General features: G+C 43.5%; 1 protein-coding gene across 8 annotated transcripts in view; it reads right to left on the bottom strand.

Moving 5' to 3' along the window:
* The window catches only part of PHLDB2 (pleckstrin homology like domain family B member 2), a 74,761-nt gene that overhangs the window by 49,451 nt on the left and 1,342 nt on the right, over window positions 1–23,968 (bottom strand). For 2 of the 8 annotated variants that reach the window (XM_051779987.1, XM_051779985.1), the window contains exons 1-3: window positions 18,317–18,508; window positions 8,995–9,104; window positions 4,347–5,695 (exon numbers count right to left, since the gene is read on the bottom strand). In XM_051779987.1, coding sequence (XP_051635947.1) covers window positions 4,347–5,695; window positions 8,995–9,043 — 1,398 coding nt within the window. In that variant the 5' untranslated portion in view covers window positions 9,044–9,104; window positions 18,317–18,508. Of the gene's footprint in view, window positions 1–4,346; window positions 5,696–8,994; window positions 9,105–18,316; window positions 18,517–23,968 lie in introns of those variants that run through there. The other 6 variants (XM_051779988.1, XM_051779981.1, XM_051779989.1 and 3 more) reach the window with 6 other exon arrangements.

The raw sequence follows: 23,968 nt of genomic DNA, 5'->3' as shown, positions 1-23,968 counted from the left end.
TGTTGAAAACAGAAATATTTTCATTTCATTTTCCCTTCACAATGAGCACATCTTACTAAACTGTAATCCGCCAATGCAAACCAGGCACAGGGATATTCTGTATTATTCCCTACTTCTAAATTAACTCATGAAATTTGGTGCTCTTCTGACTGTGAAAAAGTGGACTATGGAATAAGCTCTGTGAATTTTATTACTGCTTGTTCAGGCATTGATAAACTGAAATCTCTCCCAGTACAAGTCCTGCATCCAGTAAAACCTCATTAACAAGTGTATGTTTACAGATCCATACAGACAGCTGGCCTAGGAAGTCCTCACACAGTTAATGCACATGTAATTTTTAAGCACCTACCACCATCTAGAGGAAATAAGTTGTACTGCCTAAAAACCAGCGGTAGAAAATTCAGCTTCAGTGCTATTCAAATGAGCGGCTATCAAAGAAAACAGATGGTCTTTAATATCCACCCAGCTATGTTGCCTGTGCTGTTCCACCTCTGACCTCCCCATGGGCCGAAGAGAAAGACTGCCTTTTATTTCCAGCAGCAACCACAATTGGGCTTTCATCTCAGATAGGAAAAAAAGAGTGAGATTTCCTCTCTAAATTAAAAAAAAAAAAATTAAAAAAAAATCAATAGCTAATTGAATCGCATTGAATATTATTAGATCAGAGTGATAATTTTTTCCCTTGTTTATAAGGCTCCTGGGCTATCATCAGCAATAGCTCCTCTCACTTCTACTTGTATACAGCTTGTATAAACATCCCTACACCAAGATGCAATGTCCGGTCAGCTGAGCAGGAGAGGAAGCAGAAGCAGATCATGACCCACCAGCCTGATGCCTGTGCCAGCTCCAGGAGCAACCTCATGCTGTCCCACCTGCTCCCATAGCCCATCAACCCCCAGCAGTAATGCCAGAGGGATGGCAGCCACAAGAATTCCAGTTCCTCCCGCTCTTCAAGTCACAGAGGAACAGGCTGGCAAAACAGAAATGGCATCAGTCTTCAGCTAGCTTGAGTGAACCCAGCCTAGAAAGCAAATCTAGAGAAGGTGATAGGGAAAAACACCAAATCCTACCAAGTACATACATGTCTTTTATGTTTGGTGCACAGAAACAAAATACAACTCAGACTTTTAAAATAATGGTTTTTTTAAAAAAATCTTGCATATTTTCACTATTTGTACCTTTTTTCTAAAATTTATTCTCTGTTTATTTATTTGGGCAATGACAGCAGATAGTTTGGTTTCATATGCAGGCTGTAGCAGCAGCTCAAAACACAAAATTCCAGAGGAGCCTCTGTCACTTAAAAAGCAAACTAAGCACAAGTAAAACTCATAGAATAATTTATATGGAAAAGAAAAAGAAAACAAGGTAAAGTAAACAGCAGAGCTCAAGGGCAGATACTAGGTCAGATTACAATAAGTGCATAGATTTTACTACCCAAAAAAATCCAGAAGTAAATAGCAGCTATCAAACACAACGCTCCCAAACCACCCTGTGCAAGCGCCATAGCTACAGAGGCAGTGCCGGTGCAAACAAAAATATTCTCCACTTCATATCTGAGCCATAGAACAGTCTAGTCCTCTAAAAAGGTTTATGTTTCTGATGGAGTTGCCTGAATAGTCTTACATGGTTTTTCTGTCTTCCTTGCTTCAAAAACCCAGTATGGAAGAGTCTGACATTGTGCACAGAGGGACTACATTTCCCCTGCCATTTACCTACCAGCTACTCAACCAGAACTTTTAGACAGCACTGAAGGCTCAGAGCACACAGTTTTGATATCCACGAGTGCTTGTTTAGTTGGGGTTTTTTATTCACACCTTCCCCCACCGCTCAAAAAAGAGAGACCTGAACAGATATGGATCTCTGACCTTTGTCTAACCTTTGTCCATGTACAGGCAAGGGCAAACAAAACTCTTCTTTGGAAGCTCAGGCTGAATATATATCAAGTCCCTGTTTGGACAGATCCCCGACTGTCCTTTGGGCAGGGATTCACACAGAAGGACAAAAATAAAACAAAACCAAAACAGGAAAACAGGACAGACCCTAATGTACAAAGTGCTAATGTGTGGATTTCTTTTTAATATATATTTTTACTTCTCAGAGATCTAAAAACCTGTTCATGGTGTTTTTCAGACTCTCAAACCATTGGAAAAGGGCATTGTCCAAATATTCCCCTCTTCTACCAGATAGCTCTAACAAGGGGAAAAAAAAGGTATTGAGGAGGATCTTGAGTATAAGATGAACTCAAGCAGAAGGAGGTTCCTTCATGTTCAAATTATATCCAACACACAAAACATCATTTTTTTTCCATGCTTGGAAACACAGTATGCAAATTCTCTTTTTAAAGAATCAGGACTTGAAGGAAGTACTATTCAGCAAGAGAAAAAATATTGGGGGGGTGGGAGAGGATGTAGCCATTACATCCAAATATAAAATCTGAATAGTTTTACCATTACCAAATAGTGAAACAACCCTGTATCTTTCATCCCTCACCACAAATTTAAAAAAAAAAAAAAAAAAAAAGGCAAGCTGATCTCTTTGAAATACAAATACGTTGCTTTTATGACTGATTATCTCAGGTTTTACAGCATGACTGTCTGGAAAACCTTCTGATAAGAAGCAAAGAAGAAATCACCACGTCGTATACACAAAATACCAGGACTAGGGAGAAGGAAGGAGATTTCTGAAAGGAGCAGAGGAACAGCAGGACAAAGGCAGCAAGAAGAGAGAGAAACAACCCACCACCATTTCTGCTGATGCTTCCCACAACCTTTCCTAAGCCATCCAGCCGTTTCCACTCACAGCTGGTCCTTCTCTCCCTGGAGAGCCCAGTCCCTGCTCCTGAGAAGCTGCAGCTTCGAGGGGAGCCAGCAGAGGTTCTGGGGGGCAAAGCAGGGCAGGGGTGCACACACCCTGACACCCATGGAGCGTGAAAGGGGCAATGCCTGCCACCCTCTCACACCCATGCCTCAACTCCACAGCCCTGGCTTTGAGCAGGCAAGGATGAACATTTTCACATCTTGCAAACAACAGTGTGTACCTCATAAACTACAGCGCTGAGTGGGTTAGGGATGAAAAGGAAGGCTCCTGCCTGTTTAACAGGTTCCTCACCAACTTGCATCAAGGACATCAGTGAGACAGGGCAGGGGAGATATCTGAATGGGTTCCAATTCTTTAGCTGAACCTGCTCACTTGTGTGATTCGAGATGGGAACAGTGGCCCTGCACAGGTACTGGGTCATTGCTAGTGGCCCTTTACAGGCAGCCCCTGCTCCCACATTCCCCCTACCCCTGCATTCTGCCTCCCCATGGCTTTTCACCCCCAGTCCACCCAGGAAGTGAATTCTCCTGCAGCCTTAGTGTCTGTATGCAAACTAGACAGGTTTAAGAATATCCTACCATCATTTTGCTCAAATTCATAATTTGAATTAAAGCACAAAAACGTAAAGTTAATGTCTCCAACCTAAGACTCAGGAATACCAACTGGTCCATCTACTGACCTCTGTTTCTATGTGGATGATAAAATCAGGAAATATCAATGCATGATAACAGGGTCAGGGACTCCTGGCACAACTTAGAAAACCTTTTTGAAGAACTACTAAGTATTCCTCCAGAGACAGTTTCAATAAGAAGCTGTTTCAAAGATCTTTGTTTGCTCTGAAGACCTTTCTACTTTTCCTACTCAAAAGTTGTTTCTGCAATACATAAATTACATTTTACTACCAAGTTTAATCCCAAACTGAAGCAGCATGCACTGCTTTACATTGACTAGAGGCAAAGAAAGAAACCCTGTCCCCCTCTGCTACTTGCCATTTTGGGAGGGGGAGAAGCAAGGAGGCCTGTATTTTAATGAAAATACTCAGGAGGAAAAGTAAAAACTAAGCAGAAGAAGCTCTGCTGATGGATGTTGAGCCCACACCAATGTATACCTAGTTCCACAGCACACATGGCTCAGCAGCTTAGAGCAGAATCCCTTTTATTTCCCCACTTACCACAAAACAGTGCCATCATCTAAAACTAAAAGTCCTGGATCCCTGCAGTGTAATTTATGGGTTTTATGTACACAGACATTTTAACAGAGCCCGCAGGATAACTGAATGCAATTTACATGGGTTCCAACATATTTTCAGGATGGCTGAACAGTACTATCCAAGCTGTTACTGCAGTAAGCTATTTAAGCGTTAGCTTCGTGTAGCGCGATAATAAATGACGTGTCTGAAGCAGCCAACATTTGAATTTCAGAACAGAGCAGCCTAGGCTTTGCTGTCTGGCCATCAGAAAGGTACCTGGGATGGACATTTTGCAAGTGCTAAATGTCATGAAAAACTAAGAGGAAAAAAAAAAAATTACCAGGCGTTCCATCTCCTGCTCCCGAAGTCGCTCTTCCCTCTGCCTCCTGTGGTAGTCCATGAGATCTTCTCTTCCTGAAATTGAGCTAATGCTGTTCTTCCGCTCTCGCATGGACGTTTGCAGAGAATTTGGCATCTGTCTGTAACTTTCCAGATCTGGGTCATCAAGTTCCATGGAACTGGTGGAAAGGTTTCTTCGGACAGAGAACGACCTGTCAAAATCCACTGGGGAGAAAGAACTACTCGGACTTGTTCCTGAGAGCCCAAGTCTATCAAAATCATCAGGCAAGTATGGGGAAGAAGGTGCTAAAAGCATTTTTTTAGCAATTCGAGGGCTTGCAGGAACACTAAGAGTTGAACTGACATAGGGATTACTCCCAGAGATAGAGTTTGCATGTGGTGAAACCCCTGAGCTGCAAGAAGAAAAATTCAGGTAATTATCAGCATCTAAAGCATTCTGAGGTAGATCTTTTTCTCCAAGTTTTTTCCTTTTACTATTACCCAGAGAGCTTCTGGGGGGCAAACTTAATGGCACCAGCTGGTTTTCTGTTGATTTATAAAGTCTGGGTAGGGAACGACTGTATGCTCCCATATGACTTAGAGATCCACCAGAGTATTTCCTAGGCCGTGAACCCAGAGTTTCCATCATCACATCCTTGTACTTAACTGGCTTCATGTGAAGGGCCAGGCTGTTTTCAACATTCATCCTCCTACCTTGCTTTGGGCTAGAAGGCATGCTGGCTGCCCCCGAATTGCTCGCAGGTGAAAGCACCAGCTCGTTCCCCAAGCTTCCATTCCACATAGTCAGAAGAGAGCCTGAGATCTTCTTTGTCTCCAGCATCCCTGGGAAGTAGATGTTGTCATAAGATTTATTTTTCTGACTGTACTTTGAGTAGTGAAACTTATCCATGTGTCCAAGGGATTTTTCATTTTCTCTGCTGGCATGAGTGTCAAAGTCTGTCCTTCCTAAATTGTACCCGCTGAGGGATGGTGATGCACCTGATATGGAACCCAAATGCTTTACAGAGATGCTTTTATCTGGAAGATATGGGCTTTCACAGGGGAACTGCTTGCCTCCTTGAATTTTGTTAATAGAGTGTGTATTTTTAACACTGGAGGAAGGATTAGGTTTAACTGGCATAGGTTGTGAAAGGGTTAAATAAGAGCCAGCATAGTCCCCGTTGGTTTTAAATTTGAGAGTTGATGAATATTTCTTCGTACTGAGGTTTTCCATAATATCCTGGAGACCATTTTCAAGGGAATTTGCCACAGAACCCTTTCCCAAACTAGCATTTTGTAATTCCATCTGTTTTTGTGCGTGGCTATACTCTGCCATAATCTTACTGGAATCTGTAAAGAAGACAAAAGAAGAAAAAAGAAGTTTTTAGCAAGGAAGTACCCTCTTGCATGTGCATGCCTTCACATTAACTTAAAAAGAACACTTCTTGGAGTAATTACTGTGCTTGTACTAAAAGGTGGGGATGCACAATTTTCCCATCTCTGTTTTTGCAAAAGATGAGAGACTGAAAAAGGTAGAGGGACATCACCAAATTCATACCACAAATCAGCAACACAATTGCAAAGATGCTATACTCTTCCTGTGCTGTTTTATCTATTGCAGGAGTCTGTGGGTTAGCCTTTATAATTCTGAGCCTCTTCAGATGTCCATGACGTAAGGAAGCATTACTGTCCTGATGTATTACAGCTGTGGAACTGAGGCTCAGGGAGAAGATGCAAAGCAGACAGCAGAGTAAAGAACCAAAGTCAGGTTTCCCAGGGCCAAGGACATGAGATCCTGCTCTGGATCACCTCTTCTTTTAACCTGTGCAGCTAGTGCATCCAAGCCCAACATACTAATGAGCTCAATTCAAAGCTCAGTAGGAGTTTGTCACCCTTTTGCTTACCCTGTGGATTATCCTGCAAAGCTTAATGGGAAAAGTAAAAAATCAAGGCACGTTTTTCAAGGTGTTTCAGCTCATTGCTCTTAAAATATAAAGCTGTAACTGCATCTGCAAAGAGCACTTTGGTTAAAATATAACCTTAAGGAAGTACAATGCTAGGCTCCATGACTTCATTCAAAACAACAAAACCACATGACTGTTAAAAACACTGATGGGGGTTAAGGTTACAGGTCCTAATGTTTTGTGTTCAGAACTACAATTTATATTCTGGAAGAGGGAATAGGCTAAAAAAGCCTTTACTGTGGTGAATGTTATTGTTCAATGATGTGTCAAGCTCCAGCCTACAGTTCTGAGCTCCACTTTGCCAAAAGCACAGAAAGGAATTCAGCTCCTGACAGTGCCAGTCACTGCAGGAGATAAACAGGACCCTCAGCAGGCCTACATTCAGACCTCAGCTGATGTAGATATGACATTATTTAACATTTACAGCAGCTCCTGGGATGTGCTAGGCTGTGCTTCAAAGTAATAAAGGACTTGAGTGTCAGTTCCTTCAGTGCCAGTGAGTGTTGATTCTGAAAATAAGGGTCAGCTCTGGGATTTACTCTTGGCTCAGTCACGTTTCACCTGTGACTTCAGCCACCTCAGGAGAAACCTAATTTCAGCTTGTCACTCAGCAGGAAAACCTAATGTGCAAAGTGCCCTTAAAATCCTTGGAGGCAATATTTTAGTCCTCTTCCAAGTACCACTTCAGGCAATTATAAGAACCTAGAAACAAAACATGGGATTCCTGCCCCCCACCTGAGTTCATATGATCTGGTCTCACTGAGGATCATTAGGTTCAGATATCTAGTGGAAGGTGGCAATGCATTCTTCATGAGAGTCCTTGTTTCTGGGACCTTCCTTGCTAATAAGGAAAACCCCATGGAATTCATTGCTGTCCAAGGCATCAACAAATCTCTGTTGCACAGGCTTCCTCTGTGAAAACCACGGTTAGTCCAAGTACGTAACACCACATTCTCCTAAATTCTTAGGGAAAAAACCCCATAAGTTTAAGAACAAAGGTAACCATCACTAAGAATAGAATTGAATAGGCAGAAGATAAAAGGAGTCGTCATTAGAGAATGTACACACAAACCCCAAAATTAAATCAAACACCTTCTTGGCCATAGTGGACCTGGCTAAGCAGCTGTTAATTACAAGCTCTGGCAGTGGCCAAAAACATTAACTTGCACCTTCAAAACCAAACCTCAAGTTTACTACTACACAGAATTTAATATTTTTATACTGGCTGTGATTATGTGATTTATACTACATTTATAATTTTAACACATTTGTAATGATAATCCAGCTACCTAAGTTGCCTTTGAACCAGTGAGTTCACAGAGTCCTCCTCACACTTTGAGCAGTGAAACTGCAGTTTCTTATATTAAGACATTTTACTTGACATGTTTTAGCTACTTTCATAAATTTTGATAACAGCAATAATTAAGTTCAAATGAACAAAAGGAGGAACATGACCCACATTGAAAAGAACTCTTGTCAGGACAAGACAACATCACCTGGAAAATCAAGCATTCATCGTATTAGTGGTGTTTTAAGGAAGAAGAATATGATGTAGAAGTTATTTAAGAGCATGGATACAAAGCACAATGTATATGCCTTCTATACTTAGCCTTCCATTGTAGAACCCAATCTAAGTTCCATCTTCATCTTTCTTTCTCCTCCTCTCTTCCAAATCTCTCTTAAATTTGAAATCTAATCTCGTATCAAAATTTTACTGTCCAAAACTTGACTTGAACACAGCTGAAGTTCAACTATTTTTTGCATAAATTCCACTGGCTTCTATATAAATAGCTTAGCAGACACATTAATAGGACATTAAAAATTGTTCATTACTCTCTTGCTACACCAGTAGGGCACATTTAATCCTACAAAGACGGGATGCTTTTGCCAAAAAACAAGTTAGTTCGCAGAAACTTGCATGCCTGTTCACCACAGCAGAGAAGGGTTCATTGTACTTGAAATCCAAACAAGTACAGTAAGAAAAGGTGACGATACCTTCATGCAGCCACTCAATTTCAGCTTTTCTCTACTACACCTTACACCAGTTCCTCTGCATTTTTGGTTCCAGCACCACAGTGGTTAAATCCCAACCGGATGACAGCACATGTTTAGATGAAAAGTAGCTGCTTCCCGCAAACCAGATCTTGTTTATTTTGTTTATTTTTAGGACAATGTTTGGGTAGAGACTTTATGAATATGCCAGGATGCGTTACACATCCTGGCTGATGCTGCCTTCACATGCAGCTATAGAGACTGAGGCCAGGAGCACTGGGACATGACGTGCCCTGAACCCATCCTGCATCCAGGTCAGCCCCAGCTTTGACACACAGCACAAGGGTCCTCTGTTTAGCAAAGTATTTGCTGCCTGGAGCTACAGAAGGAAATTCTTCCATTTTTTTATATTCTTTTTTTTCCCCCCCTCATTCCTTTTCTTCCTCTCCCAAGCTGTTTAGCTGGGGGTCACTGATATATACTCCAGCCAGGCATTAAACTGATGGGGGAGGGTTGGCTGTCTGCAGCGTATCCAGCTGTGGCCTTGTTCTGCCTGGTAAATGGAGTTAGGCATGGAATAAGAACAGAGTGCCGATCTTATCCATGTGTCAGGAGAATTAAAGGACCAAAATCAATCAGAAATGCTGAAAGATCTCAGTACATTTACAAACAAATTTCATTTTAATTGATTACCTGAGCCAACATTCTGAAAGGAGGAGAGGTTACTTCTGTTCGGCATCATATTCGTCTTCTACAGGATGGTTAAAACAACACTAATTAGAGTGAACCAGATAAATTTTGACCTGCAAATAAATAACAAAAGAAAACAAACAAATAAATATTGTGTTAAGAAGTGCATTCTGAGAACATTTTTGAAGTATATATTATAGACAACAACTGGTTTTTCTTAAAGGGAAATTTCCCAAGACATCTCAAAAAAAAAAAAAAAGTTAAAAGGATATTTGGAAGGGACACTGTGCTTAATGTGGAGACTGTGGAAAAAAAACCAAAACAAACACCTGTCTGCAAAGTACATATAATTTGATTTGATAATCAGCTATTATCTATGATCCTCACTCTCTGCAGGCAGTTACTAGTCACAGCTCCTGAGTTTTGTCTGTGATCCTGTTGCTTCCTTAAGAAATCATTAACACGGTTGGACTTTGATTCTGAAGACTTTATTTTTGAAAGCCCACAGCCCAGTTTCAGCTCATGCAACACCAGCATCCTGCAATCATGAGCAAACCTATGCAAAACCAGGTGCGTGATCCAAAACACAGAAAACGTTTTGGCATGCAATGATTTCTGAGTTTCCGAAGAAGCTAGACTAGGAATGCAAAGAGATTCTTTAAAGTTTGTTAAAAAAAAAATACAAAAAAAATTATATGGCTACAAGAGAGACTTAGCTTAAAAGAAATACCAAAGTTAAATTCCAGCCACTAAAGACTAAAATTAAATTTAAATCCAAATAGAAGATCTCTAGTGAGTTGATCTATTACAAGAGTTATTTTTTTTACACACACATCTGTTTTTAAATGGTTGGCAAAAAAAAAATTTAAATTGCATCAAGTGACAAACTTAATGGTGACCATCTGTAGGTCCTCTGGGCTTTAACTCTGGACAAGCAAATAGAAACGCATCAGTAAAACAAGTGAAGAATGGAGACAGATGTCTGGGGTTGTCTAGAGACAAGCCACCTATTTAATTAACCACAGTCATCACAGCCCCGAGGTTCCAGGTTTCTGGTGCACAGACTTTCTGTGCCATGCTTTTTCATATTAGTCTCCTGGGAGGACAGCCCTGGGAGAAGGGAGCTGACTGCTGATCCTTGCAGAGGGAGGCTCCTTTATTGTGACCTCTGGCTTTTACCTCATCTGCTCCTCACAAGCTGCTCTCCCAAAGGGAAGCCAATCCCTGTCCTTTTGCTCTGTTCCCCCAGGAATCCCTCTGTGCTGGTCTCACTTTGCAGTGCTTTTTCTTTCTCTGCAGAGGTCACTTCTTAGTCCTAAGGGGAGTTTCCACCCCACCAGGCACCTCCTCCCCCTCACAGTGAGAAGTGGCCTTCCTCCAAGATCACGCTATTGACCATTCCCCAAAAACAGCACTGCTTTTCAAGGAGCCAGGATGAGGAGGGAGATCCCTGGAGCACCACACTTCATGAGGGGACTCACCCACCACGTCCACCCTCTCCAGCATCATAGGACTGAAATTCTCCAAAGCAGATGGGGGGAAAAGAACCTGGAGAGCAGAGAGCTTTTCCACCCAAGTTTCACGCTCAACGGGTTATTTTATTGACATGAAACATTTACCATCCTTTTTACCTCACTGGGTCTTCCACCCCACAGACAGACTCCCTCCCTAATTCCTCAAAGTTTGCCTCAGCTCCTCCAAACTCAAAACCTGCCTAGCATCTCAGGAGCCTAACTTTGCTGGAGCAGGTCTGGGGGACTGCCCACAGATCCCTAGCAGGGCTGTGGCAACAGGTAGCTGAGCCCAGCAAGAGGTAACAGTGTCTTTGCATGTACACTTGTCTCTGCATGTCGTCTGCCTTCCAAATGTGAAGCACTAGGACACAAATCCAGTTAATACTGCCAATACATTGCTATCTTGGCATATTGCTTGTGTAATCTCTATTAAAAATACTGCACTTCAAGCCCAGAGCTCCCCAGAAAACAACCAAAACTTTTAAGAACGTGTTCGAGTTGACACAGAAAACTAGTGACTCTCAACATTTCACACTGTTCTGCAAAAAAATTGTCACTGTATCACTGAACAGGAAAAAACAAAATATGGGCAACTTGGAATTAAAAGACAGAAGAAAGGGTCAGTTTAAAAGAAAGGAAGATATAATTGCACTTCCTGTGCAATTGCTGCTCTAACATTGCTGCTTTATGGTTAAGATCACCAAAAAAACCCCATCCTTTTTATCTCACGAGATGACAACTACCCCTTAATCAATGTGACAAACATTAAGGAGAGCACGGCTAGAAGAGAAGGGTTTCTACGCAATTGAAAATTCAATCTTCAATTCAGTTTGGTGAACACCTGGGTTTGCTAATAACTAAGAGGAAAAATGTCTTTTTTAAGGTTAAATATTTATATGGTTTCAGTTCGAGTTTGAGAACTCATTACACATCTCTTTTCTTAGAGGATGAGAGATCAGAGAAGTCATCACCTTGTAATAATGGGATTTGGGGGAGGAGAACTTTCTAAAAACTCTCCGCTGTGAGCAAAAAAAAGAAACAATTAATGAATTAATGAGCTAAGATAACGAACAGCTCAAAATCCACAGTATATCTGCTCTCCTGAAATCATATGCTTTCAGATGAGGTTATACAGAGCCTCCAACAAGGCCTCCAGCAAGGCTGACTCTCGTTACAGAGCACATGCCGCACTCTGCCTTGCCTGGAACGAAGCAAAATGATTTCATTTGGGATTTATAAAGTCATCTGAAGTGAATGTATACAGCACTACCAATCATGTTTCATCTCTACAGAGCCCAGGCCAAATTAAGTTTTGTTCCACTAACGACCAGAAGAAACAGTGATTCACAACTCAAACAGGCAGCAAGTCTAACAAAGGATTCCAATTTTAAGACATTATAACACCAGGTGGCTCTACAGTAAAAACTCCTTTCCCTTGTGCAGTGGTTTAACACCAGCTGGCAACTCAGCCCCACCAGTGGCTCGCTCTCTTCCCCCTCAAGATGGGGGAGAGAATCAGAAGAGTAACAGAGGGAAAATTCGTGGATTGAGTTAAAGACAGTTTAATGGGTAAAACAAAAGTGACACACAAGGCAAAGCAAAACAAGGAATTAAATCCTCAGGAAAGTAGGGTTCCATCACCCGTAAGAGTGACTCGGGAAGACAAAACCCATCACTGAATGTTGCACCACCTTTTTTGCTCTTTCCCCAGCTTTATATGCTGAGCATGATGCCACATAATGTGGGATATCCCTCGGGTAAGCCTGTCACAGTTGCATCCCCTCCAAACTTCTTGTACTCCCCAGCCTTCTCACTGGCGTGGCATAAGAAGTTGAAAAGTCCTTGACTTAAAAGAAACACTACTTAGCAAAAACTAAAAACATCGGAGTGTTATCAGCATTATTCTCATTCTAAATCCAAAACACAATGCTGTAACAGCTACTAGGAAGAAATACCAGCCAAAATCAGGACACTTTGGCTTAAGAGCCTAAAGCTGCAGCTCAACTAAGCTACAGGAACAGGTGTACACAGCAGTTAGTCCATAGATTTAGGGCGAGATTTCTCAGTGCATAAGTGTCTCACCTCTTCCTTTTCTTCTGCCCGGACTGATTCCCACCTCCCTTTAGCAGAGACTGCTATAGCACCCACTTGGTTCTTACTTTACCAAGGGAATGGATTGCAGTGCCTCAAGCATTGCTAAAGCGCTCCTCTGACTGAAAATAGTCAGTTTTAAACAACGCTCTCAAACTTGACTATCTCTCCTTTAAGGTTTTTCTGTTCTTCATTGTTTTTTCATTTTCAGTTTCTCTCAAAACATTACCCGTAGCTCCCTGCAGCTCCTGTTACCTCTAAATATCTCTGACACTTCTCCTCAGAAACTCCTACAGCATTATATTGCCACTCTTGGAAACAGACTAAACTCCAAGTAGTGGAGAGTGAGGACAAAAGCCCATCACTGGCACCATCTTCTCATCATTACAGTTTCATTTGTTCTGCAAAGAGATTTTCAAATTATTAGAGTCTGCTCCAATTATTCCAATAAAACACACACTGTTTTGGAAATAAGAAAGGCTCCTGAATTTTCACACCTTGAACAAAATTTGGTGAATGAGTGCTGATAGCTTCAGTATCCAGAGATTTTGTTTTTCCACAGTATAGTACACCTATGTGCATAAATAGACTGTTCCATTACCAAATTGATTTACCTTTTTCCTGCATAATTTGAGGACAATGTACTTGCTCCTGATTAAATCAAGCCTGTTCCCTCCCTCCCCCAACTTACTTCGCTTATCTACAAACAAAAGTCTTGATAGGCTCAATCTGATGGCAAAGTAAAACTCACTGGGATCTACTGTTTACCTCCAAAACACTTAGGTGTAAATTCATCTTCCCCCAACCCCTTGAAGCCCATTGTCAAACTAAAACAATATATTCACAGAAAGGCACCTGCATAATTTGGTGGAGATTCTGTACCCACGAACTATTGAATGGACACATCCTCAAGAGAGAGCAAAGCCATCTCTGCCAAAAACTGGACAACTCAGCAAAGCCATTATCTAAAGATCACCCTAAACATCCTTCTTCATTTCCGCCTCCCCCACAACACAGTACATTAGACCCCAAAAGTTACAGCTAATTTCCTCCCAGCATAGCCCTGAAACCTGCTCAGTCCCTGACTTTTCACAGTATAAGTCCTGCCACACATAGGTCCCTGCATGCAAGTGAGCACAAAGTCTGGTTACAGGCACAGGGTGTTTTAGTTGCTAAAACTCACAGTTTGGCACCTTCAGCAACACTAAATAAGTTAAAAATCAAATATCTGTGAATCAGATTTGACTAAGTCTTTCTCTTGCAATCCTGCAGGTTTCCGATGTGGAAAAGGGAGTGGCACAGGAAGTCACTCTTATGGCTTACCTCTTCCTCTGAGAAATTAGCGTGTTGGATATTGGAGAAGGAGCAGAAATAAAACAATACAGCAGAAAACACTCTAAATAACTTTACTCCCCTCATAAACCACATCTATTTTCCTATAATAACCACCCCAGCTACTCCAAAACCTGCACCTAAATACGACATTTTTTACCATTCTCTCTTACTGCTAAAACATGATTCTCTCTTATTTGATAAGGATTGATGTTGTAGGCATTGTCACATCAATTGCTCTTTCAAGTAGACAGATGTAATCATTTTAATCAGGTCACGACAGCTGACAATTTTAAATGCACATCAAAACCGAAAACATTCATTACCATGTAAATACTGTGGTTTGGTGACTACAAATTGAGATTTAAGCCACTGATATAAGAGATACCAACTGCTGAGTGATGACTGCGGAAAAGTTGAAGCTTTATAACTTTTGTGCCATAATAGGTACTCTTACCTGAAATTGAAATTGTTAAAGTACACATTTCAATGAATTTAACCTCATTCCTATGCATTTGGTAGGACAAGAGACTAGACCACTTACTCATACCACATTATTTTAGTAGACATCACTGTCTCCTCCTTATCTTACAGTCACACAAACCACTGTTTCATCTGGACTAGTTCACCAAGAGAAGTTAAAGGAAGAAGGAGAGTTAATTCTTTTCTGCCCAAATAAAAGCCACCGAGGGTAGAAACAAACTAGAAGAGATCTCTGTTAAAACACTTAACTCCTTTCTTCACACAGAAAAACAGGTTGGACAAGCCTAATACCAGTCATATGCCTCTTTTCCATCTTGGAACCTTTCTGGTAGTTAAGCTAAAGAGTCTGACCAATGACTGATTCATCTCATGACAGTAATGATAAGCTCCCTGGTATTGTTCTGACACTATTTCATTAACTCCTTTCCTATTAAAATTGTGAGCATGCTCAAAAGATTTGCAAATTGAGACTTTAAAATTTCACACAGAGTGGCAAATGGAAAGCTCTGCTGGTGGCTGGTGGGCTGTGACTGCTTACACCCCATTGTGCAGACTAACAAACAAAACAACCACTAACAAACCAAACAACATAGTTGCTGTAGTAATATCTAGATCAATATAATTCTCACTCCTGAAGCCCAAGAAATACAGACTTTCTTCATCTAAAATTTCAGGAAGGGGATGGAGCACAAAACAGTTAGGTATCCAAATTCATACCACAAAGGAGCAGCAGTTGTCACTGTACAAGAGCACAAAGGCCTTAAAGAAAAGTTTCTCCTTTTTCCCATCCTACTTGACATGATCAACTTGCCTCTGGGACGCCCCTAACAAATTCAGTGAGAGCTTGCTACAGGTAAGTAAGGTAAGCAGGTAAGTAAGGCCTAGAAAATCTAAGCAGATAGAAAAACTAACCAGAATAGCTTCAAAGATCATCTACTCTTTTTTCTTTCTTTCTTGGATGTCCTTACCATTTTCCCCCATCTATTGCATTTTCCCACTCTCTCAGACAAATTTCTCCCACGATCTGCTTTCCTCTGTGCCGATTTCTTTCACTGCCACTTTGTGCCTGTCACTTCCTTTCGTTAATCAGTTCTCTCCAGTGCCCACTTATTCTGACAGTTTCTGTCTCTCATTTCGTTCTTCCATTTCTCCTCAATTTGTCTCCTTTCCGAAATGCTTGCCCCATATTTCCAAACGTCCCCTCTAGCTCTTTAACGCTTCTTCATTTTCCAGCACTCTCAGGGCAGCAAGCATGCCCCCAGACTAAATACTTCTCATCACACTTGCTTGGCAAACCCCATCATGACAGTGATAGCTCAAGTGGCATCTGCTGTGGCTGCTGTGCTACCAAGCCATGGGTCTTCTTGCACAAACACAGGACAGCATTTATCAGCAAGTCCCAGCACTGTTGTTCCCTTAAGCAAGGAACATGGGTACCATACCTGCAGTTACACCATTTACTATAATTAATGAACTTAAACAAAATGGTTCACTTAAAAACTGATCCCTGCATGAGATCTAAGTAAAGAAAAAACCAAGCTTGGTCACATTTATGGAGTTCACTCTACATGACTGTCTCTGGAAGACTTCCTTTCTACAGGGGAAAACTCCCCTTCAATTTCTGTGGCATCTTGGGTGTGTTCCACTGGTCTAAAACAAAACCTAAATGAACAGCACCTGTTCTGAACACCCCAGAGCAGGGCATCACCTTATAGGTAGTCATTTAATTCAATGGGAAACACTGCTTCCTACACTGACAGCTACCACACATCAGAATCAACTGTTTTAACAAATTAAAATGGAAAGAATACACTCCATGTGCAGTGAGCACAGCATTAACAATCATCAGCACTTCCCCCCATCCACTTCGCTTATTTCAGCTTTTCTCAGGATCTTCAAGTGAAAAAGACAAAAAAAAAATCTTCCTATCCAAACCCTTTTAGTCCTTCTGATCCAACTCCAGCCTCAAGATAGATCTGCAATCTTTACCTCACCCATTCTCAGCTTCCTATCTACAAACAAAATACTTCAAATTTTTCACGATGCTCTTTGTTCCTTCCCAGCAATGGCCAACTGGTGCCTTTGCCTACTTTCAAGGAGCTGGTTGATAACTTCATCTGATAAGCGTAGACAGTAACTGATATGGAAAAAATTACTACTCTTCCCCTCCTGCTTGCTGGCAAATATTTCCATTCCCTCAGTAAAAATGTTGGCACACAAGTGAGTCCATTTAGCATTTGTCAAAAATGGAAGGGAAATAAATTGCCGGTGTGGAAAAGGAAGTGTGTAAAATGAACTATCTAGAAATGATAGTATTACTATTTGACAGCCTGAAAAGAATATCTTTCTCTGTTATCCTCTCGGTTCAGACTACCCCTCCCCATGACAGCAAATGTAGGCACTCTCCTATCTTCTGATTACTTCATCTTGTTTCTTTCCTACATTGCTTCCTTCTGCTGCGGGACAGCAATCCCATCCTCATCCTTTGAAATTCCATTTGGCACTATCATGCTTTACCTCCTCCCATGTTAGTACCTTATCTTTGGTGACATTATCCATGAGACTATAGTGAAAGGAAAAACTGAGAAGTTCATCAACATGAAAACTTGCAAAAAGGGCTGCTCCTGTGTCCCTCTTCCCCCAAAAGAGAGGGAACGTGTGGCACAAAGATGAAATATTCACCATGTTCTGACTGGCATCATGTTCACACAGATGCCCTGGAGATGCAGACACAGAGAATTTGGGCACGTGCGGAGTCAAGGCTCAGAGATAAGATGACAGGTTGACAAGATGAGCATTTGGGGGAAAAGGAACTGGTGACAAAAGCCATGTGTTCGAGATCACGCAAGCACTGTGGCAGGAGCAGAAAGCCCATCTCTTGAGCCTCTGTGCAAGCACACTCAGTCTATTTACACTTCTGCACAGGGGGAAATTCCTCGGGCAGCTTTGGAGCAGGAGGAGAAGGAGTGGGGGCTGTAGTTTTCATCCCGTTCCTCTTTTTGCTGGTGTGCAGCAGGTATCTTTCCGAGAAAGCTCTGATTTCCAAGCTGAATTCACCGCCGAGCGTGCGGCTCCCAGCGCCACCGAATCCCACCCCGGCTGCTGACAGGGCTACACGAGGGAGGACTTACGAGGTCTAAATCTGTCAGGGGAGACCGAGCCCAAACCCCTCGATTTCCGTCCGCAAACCGATCAGCCGTAACGCCGGGTTCCTGTTGCTAAACTCCAGTGATGCCGAGACGGCATCCATCACCGGCTCAGCCCCGGGAACCCATCCCCGCCGGGCACGGCAGCCCTCGCACAGCCGCAGGAGCCTTTAAAAGCCACTAGCCGAACAAAGGAGCGCGGACAAAGAGCCCTGTCCCACGTCTTCCCTTCCATCAGGTAGACTACTGACGACGGAAAACCAAGCCAAGGCAAACCAAGCCAAGCCCAGCCCTGCCGTTCCTCCCTTGCCTCCTCGGACCACGGACGCGCGAGGACGGATGTCCCCGCCGCCGCCCGGGTCAGAGGCTTTGTTCATCGGCGGGGACGCGGCAGAACCGGGGAGAACACCCAGACGAAGAGGGAGGGAGAGGCGTCCGGTGACGAAAGGGACAACGGGGAGAGCCCCGTCTCTTTCAGCTGCGGGGTCCCTGCCGAGACGGGCAACAAGCGGGGGACCCCGCCGCCCACACCCGTCAGACGTGCGAGGGGGCCGGAGGCGAGGGGGTGGCACAAACTCCCCTAAAAGTGGCCAAAACCAGGGCACGGCTGCGAGTGGCTGAGCCGGCGTCAGCCTGGGCTCTGCGCGCGCGGGAGGGACCCTCTCCCCACGCCCGCGGGGCTCCGCCGCCGAGAGCGGGGCCGCCGCTGCCCGGGTGGGCTTCACCCGCCCCGCGGGACGGCGCTTCCCCCGCACTCACCGCCGGCTCCGGCCGCCGCCGCTCCCCGCGCATCCCGGTCCCCGCTGCCCGCCCGGCTCTGGGAGCGCCGCCACCGCCCCCGGGAGCCGCCCCCCGCCGCAGCGCCCGCCCCCCGGCGCGGCCGGGACACCCCCGCGGGCGGAATGGTTCGCTCCCCTCAGGCCGGGGTCGCGGGAGCGGGGCGGCCGAAGGGCAGCCGGGATGGGGGTGTGCCGGGGGCGGGGGTAGACGGGCGAAAAGGGGCGAACGGGCACAGGGATGCCCCCGGAGGGGCTGCCGCGGGCTCTTCACGATCCGTAAATATGAGTCGCCAGGCAATTTCCTGCCCGCGAGATTAGCTGTGCAAATAGGGCGGCGCTGGCAGGGCGCGGGCCCGGTTTTCCGTGCCCGGGGCTGCCTTTACCTGCGCTCGCCCTCCACCTCATCTTCCTCTCTTCATCATCTCCGGTGAAGCCGTGTTGCAGGGGGGGGCTGCCCTCTGACCTCCTGACTCCGGAGCGGAGCCGGGTTGCCTCCGTGCCTTGGTTGGGGTGTCCCTGCCGCTCACCCAGCCTGGGGTCACACCCTGCTGCCACCTGCCAGAGGCGTCCCGCGATTCAGTCTTACCTGAGGAAAGTACGCCTCTGAACGTGTGTGTGTGCACACAGACACACGGGTGTGCATACACACACACGGGGGTCCCAAAAGACCCCCATCCAGGCCCCATGCATCAGCGAAGGACGCATGCAGGTGGCAGCTGCCACCACCAGCGTTTTGCTGTCCCAAAGCGGGCAATGGGCCGGTGAGCCTGTCTGGCCCTTACCGGAGGGGTTTTCACACCAAAGCAAGCCTATGAACCAGCACTGGCTCGGCAAAGCATGTTTGCCAGATCAGCGCATCTCACCCATCCCGCGTTTGGCAAGTGCCTGGGGATGCCAGTCTGGACCCTTCAGGGTTCCTGGCCCTGGAGGCTGCTCATTGACAGAGGCAGCGAGGCTGACCACTGGGTTGCAGCTGTTACAGGGAAAAGAGGGCAAAGCCTCCAGGGAGGTGTCATGCCATCCCTGGGATCACTGGATGCTGAGAGCCCAGGGCATATAAGCAACCTTCGCTTTCCAAGCGCTCGTGTAGTGTCAGCTTGGTAAGGCAAAGCCCGGCGATGAGGGATGCGAGCCAGCCTGGAGGGCTGTGCTCAGGGCAGTGAGCCAGAGTATCCTGCATAGCGATCTTGTTTCGTGCTGTGTGGCCTCATCACTCTACCTTTTCCCGTTTGTTTCTCAAAGAGGAAATTCAGGCATCGCAGCACGTACCTGCTGTGCAAGGGTCCTGTGGGATGAGTCAAAGCTCACACAGCCCTCAGCCAGGTAACCCATTACTGCGATTGCTGAGTGTTCCCATGTGCCATGAGGAAATGGGGGCCCTGGTGATCCGATTCCTACCTGGCATATTCCAGAGAATATTTTACTTGGCTAGAACAGTTACTTTACCACAATATAAACGTTGTAATAATTCATTAATATCTGGAATCTGTCTAGTAACACCCAAAATACCAGAGAATATTTAAAAAAACCCAACCCAACCAACCAGAAAAAAAAAAAAAAACCCACCCCTGACTGTCCTGATGTCTACTGTAGTTTACATACAAAAAGACAGCTTTGAGACTACTTACACTAATAGGCCAGAACTTAGATGGGCTCTTCTGTGATGCCTCCACAAACATCCCAATGCTTCATTTATCACCAGCATTGAACCTGGCTTTTCTGTTTTGTTCATTGAACAAGAAAGAAGGAGTACACACGGTTAAAAAAATAAAGGTAGATGCATGTAATTAATACAGAGTTAAGAACACGCTCACAGCTGGTAGAGGTGAGAATGACTCTTAACCCTGCCACAGCCAGAACTGAAAGCAGCCAGCCTTCCCTTCATCTAACACGATCTTCTTTTTCCTTTTAAGTGGGAAAACTCTAGATGACAGTCTGCAAAAAGCTCCCTAGAGAAAACGAAGCCTAATAGTACGGAAAGCTGTAACTTTGCTCTTGCTGTTAAACTGTTACTCTGAAGGACTTTCGATATGCGAGCTGAAACACACCTTCAGTTAATTCCTACACAACACCAGAGGTGGCAGCACACCTGGATAAGGCAGACCATGTGCTTCCCCTGATACCTGTATGATTGGACAACTCTATATCTGAATAAATGTCATCTGTTTCTTGGCAGCAAAGGAAATAAAAATAAGGAATAGGACTTATCTCTAAATAAGAGGTACTTAAAACCAGCCATAGCTGAGGCCCTAAAATAACTTGGTGGGTTGTAATGTCTAACAGGTAAGACTCTGGCAATTTAAAACAACAACAAAAAACCCCGTCTTGGAATTTTTACGAGTGGGAAACACTTAAAAATTAGCAAAGAAGTGAAACTCCAAAACCTAAAGAGCTGAAAACTCTTGCTGAAATAAAAGCAACAATGCTACTATTAAAGAAAGTCAGGAAAAAGTGCATGGAAACTGGCACAAGAGGTACAAGCAATAGATGGGTTCAACAATCCACCTAGCTACTATAAATTATTTTAATGGCATTTGCTCAGCTACAACAACTGTACTGCATATTATAGAGCTTTTAAAATTCTCCACCCCTCAGCATGCAAGCATACCCAATAAAAGTTTAGTTTCCATGGTAATTCATATAAGTAGAAATCAAATGTTGGAATGTTTGCAAAAATCATGCTTTAATCAGGAGCATTGCAAATGGTAATAAAATATCATTTTATTACCATATTTCAATGTCATGTTCCTGTAAGAGGGAAGGAGAGATCAGCTGCTTCAGAACCTCTGAGCAGGCACCCACAATCACAACCTGGTCCCTTACCTTTACAGATTTTATCCACATCAGGTGTGGACATGACTGCATTTCTGTCAAATGAGCCAGAGCCCACAGCTGGGAGTTGGTTCAGGTTTTATGTTACCTGCAGGAGGAGAGCCTGACAAAATCGGTTGAGATAAAGCTACCCATTGATGACTGGGTGCTGTTACACCCAGTCTTTTCTTTGGTGACAAAACTGGTCTGGTTTCTTCCCTTTCCTGCCTTAACTATTAATTTGGGTTCCTGATTTATGGTTTGTGACCTTCTTTGGAGGGTTGATGCAGTTATTTGTGAAAACCAGACCAAGAAAATAATCCAGGCGAAACCTCTTCCTTCCCTGCACCTTTACCCCTTCCAACAAATTTTCAAGCAGTACTTGCATTAGGGTGATTGATGAGAAGAGAAACAAATAGATCTGAGCTGCTGTGCTTGAGACCAAACCTCTGTTTCTTGAACTGGCATCACCAACACACTAATGGATTATTAAATTGCACCCTCTTTGAACAAACATGTCACAACAAATGAAATCATAAGGTTCAGTGCTTTCCATCATTTGACCAGAGCATTTTGAACCACTGTGAAAAAACCCAGCTGTTGTTTGCCATTGAAGAATAAAATTATACAATTGTTTATAGCTTGAAAATAATAACAACCGTCACAATCAGAACTTCTGGTGAAACTTCAAAGCAAGCAGTGATTCTTCCGCTGTAACTTCCTCAAAGACATTTTGAGGCAGTGTAGAAGACTGGATGCTAGGTACTGAAAGAAACTTGATTTTCATGGCTCGTTGGGAATCTCTGCAAAATCTAAAGGCAACATGAATGGTACTGCATTCATCAGTACCATTCCAGTGGAAAAAAAAATCACACCCAATAGTTACAGTGGTCATCCTAGTTAAAAATCTAAAAATCTGTAAATGCAGCACACAGTAGGGGATGCGTATCAAACAGTAATATAATAATGTAAATTGGTGTTCAACCAGTGGAGTGTTCTTATGACTCGGCCTGAAACCTAAGTCGTCACACAAGAGCTATCAAGAAGAAACTGCCCAGGGAAAATAAGTTACATGAGTAATCAAATCTCATGCTCCAGGGCGCAAGTCAATTGCTGGAAGGGTCAAGAAAGGAATTTCCTCACTCTCTTCCTTTGCACGGTTGTACACAATTAACTAGGTTGTAATTGCAAGGCAAGAAAGCAGTTAGGTCTTGCATTCCTCTGAATCATTGGGCACTGGCTGCTTTTGCAGCTGAGTTCAGAGCTGAAGGGACAGGTCTGGTAGGTGGGTTTTGTTGCAGTTCTGTGAGGCTTTGCCTGGAGTTGCAGTGCAGTTGTGAGATTTGCTCTTCCTTTGTGCTGACTGCCTAGCCCAGAGTATGACTGTGTTGCAGAACTACCATTAAAGCGAGACTAATTTAGGCAGTTAATTTTCTGTTAATAATAAGTAGTTACCTTAAAAAATCTCTCTGTCAATAATTGCACAACTCATAATGACTCATTTAAGTAGCAGCAGTGTTGTAGCCATAATGGCCTAAAGATATAAACAAGACAAGATTTGTTGGAGAGGTAACCATTTTTATTAAGCAACTAGACCATTTAATGCAATAAAAGATCATGCTGTTTCTTCTTCAAATAGAGCATTTTAGCGATCAAAAGAATTTTTTCTAACACAGGACAGACATTGCTTCAACTCACAAGAGCATTCCCCTGTTAGCTTGTGTATGGCTCTCTGTCTTCACTGCTGATTAATTGCTTCCCTTTCCTACAATCGGGGTGTGTTAGTGAGTGGGGGTGGCTTAGGGCTTCATTAGCTGCTACAGCAGCTAAGCTCTCTACAGTGGTACTAACGTGTTTTTTTCCTGTACACAAGTACGTTTTTGACATATGATCTGTGAGAAAACATGTTGAAAACTGCAGGCATTAGGTCTGCAGGCAAAACCTTGGTCAGCGCTCCTCATAGATGCCAAAACAGTAGGAAAACAGTTGGCAGAAGACATGGTGCGAATTCTGTAGCTACACTGGCTTACAGTTATAGTCATGGATCAGGGCAGCCAATCATTCTGTACTCAGTGGTTGGATACGTGGGTACCTTCACTTTACAGTTGCCAGTCTTGGGTTTTTCCCAGCAAGCACTAAAGCTACTCATAGAATCACAGAATGTCTGGAGTTGGAAGAGACCCACAAGGGTCATTGAGTCCATACCTTAACCCTGCACAGGACAAAAGTTCCTATATGTACGTTAGTCTGGGGCCTTATGATTTGCTTCTCATGCCAAGCCAGGAAGTTTTCTGTTCTCCTTTGGTCTCTGTTTATCAAATTGGTGTGCGTATATAACAATATTGTGGGTCATGTCGGTGAGATAGTACTTTCTTTAGTAGGAAGTGAGAAGAAATCTAAAAGAATTTAAGCTGTTTGCCAAGGGTTACATGAGAAATCTCAGTAGGGGCAAAGTGTGGAACACAAGAACCAGCATTACTACTTTAATTTCACAATTAATCTTTGTAAAGATAGATCTCCCTGTGCTGAAATAAATTCTCATTTGGTTTCTTCCTCCTGCAAAAAGTGTTCTTCCCCTTCAAGTGGAATTAAATGAATTAGTACAGTCAAAAGAGGTAAACCAGTGTATTTGTACCAAAAGGAAAGATGGTTGCCAAAACTTACTTCATTCTGTTAAGAGTCATTTGGTCTTTTGTAAAGTAAAAAGCTTTGCCTAACAAAGTTGAGATAAAATATATTCTCACAACGGATTCATGAAGCTGCCTTTGCTGGCAAGTTTTTATATGTGCATTGAGAAGGGTTGTAGAGATTTTCTTCTCAG

The sequence above is a fragment of the Manacus candei genome, unplaced genomic scaffold (assembly GCF_025592945.1).
Source record: "Manacus candei isolate 608988 ecotype Guabito, Panama unplaced genomic scaffold, ASM2559294v1 h1tg000014l, whole genome shotgun sequence".
Lineage (NCBI taxonomy): Eukaryota > Metazoa > Chordata > Aves > Passeriformes > Pipridae > Manacus > Manacus candei.
Note: the sequence above shows the minus strand (reverse complement) of the source record. Positions and strands in the feature narration are given on the sequence as shown.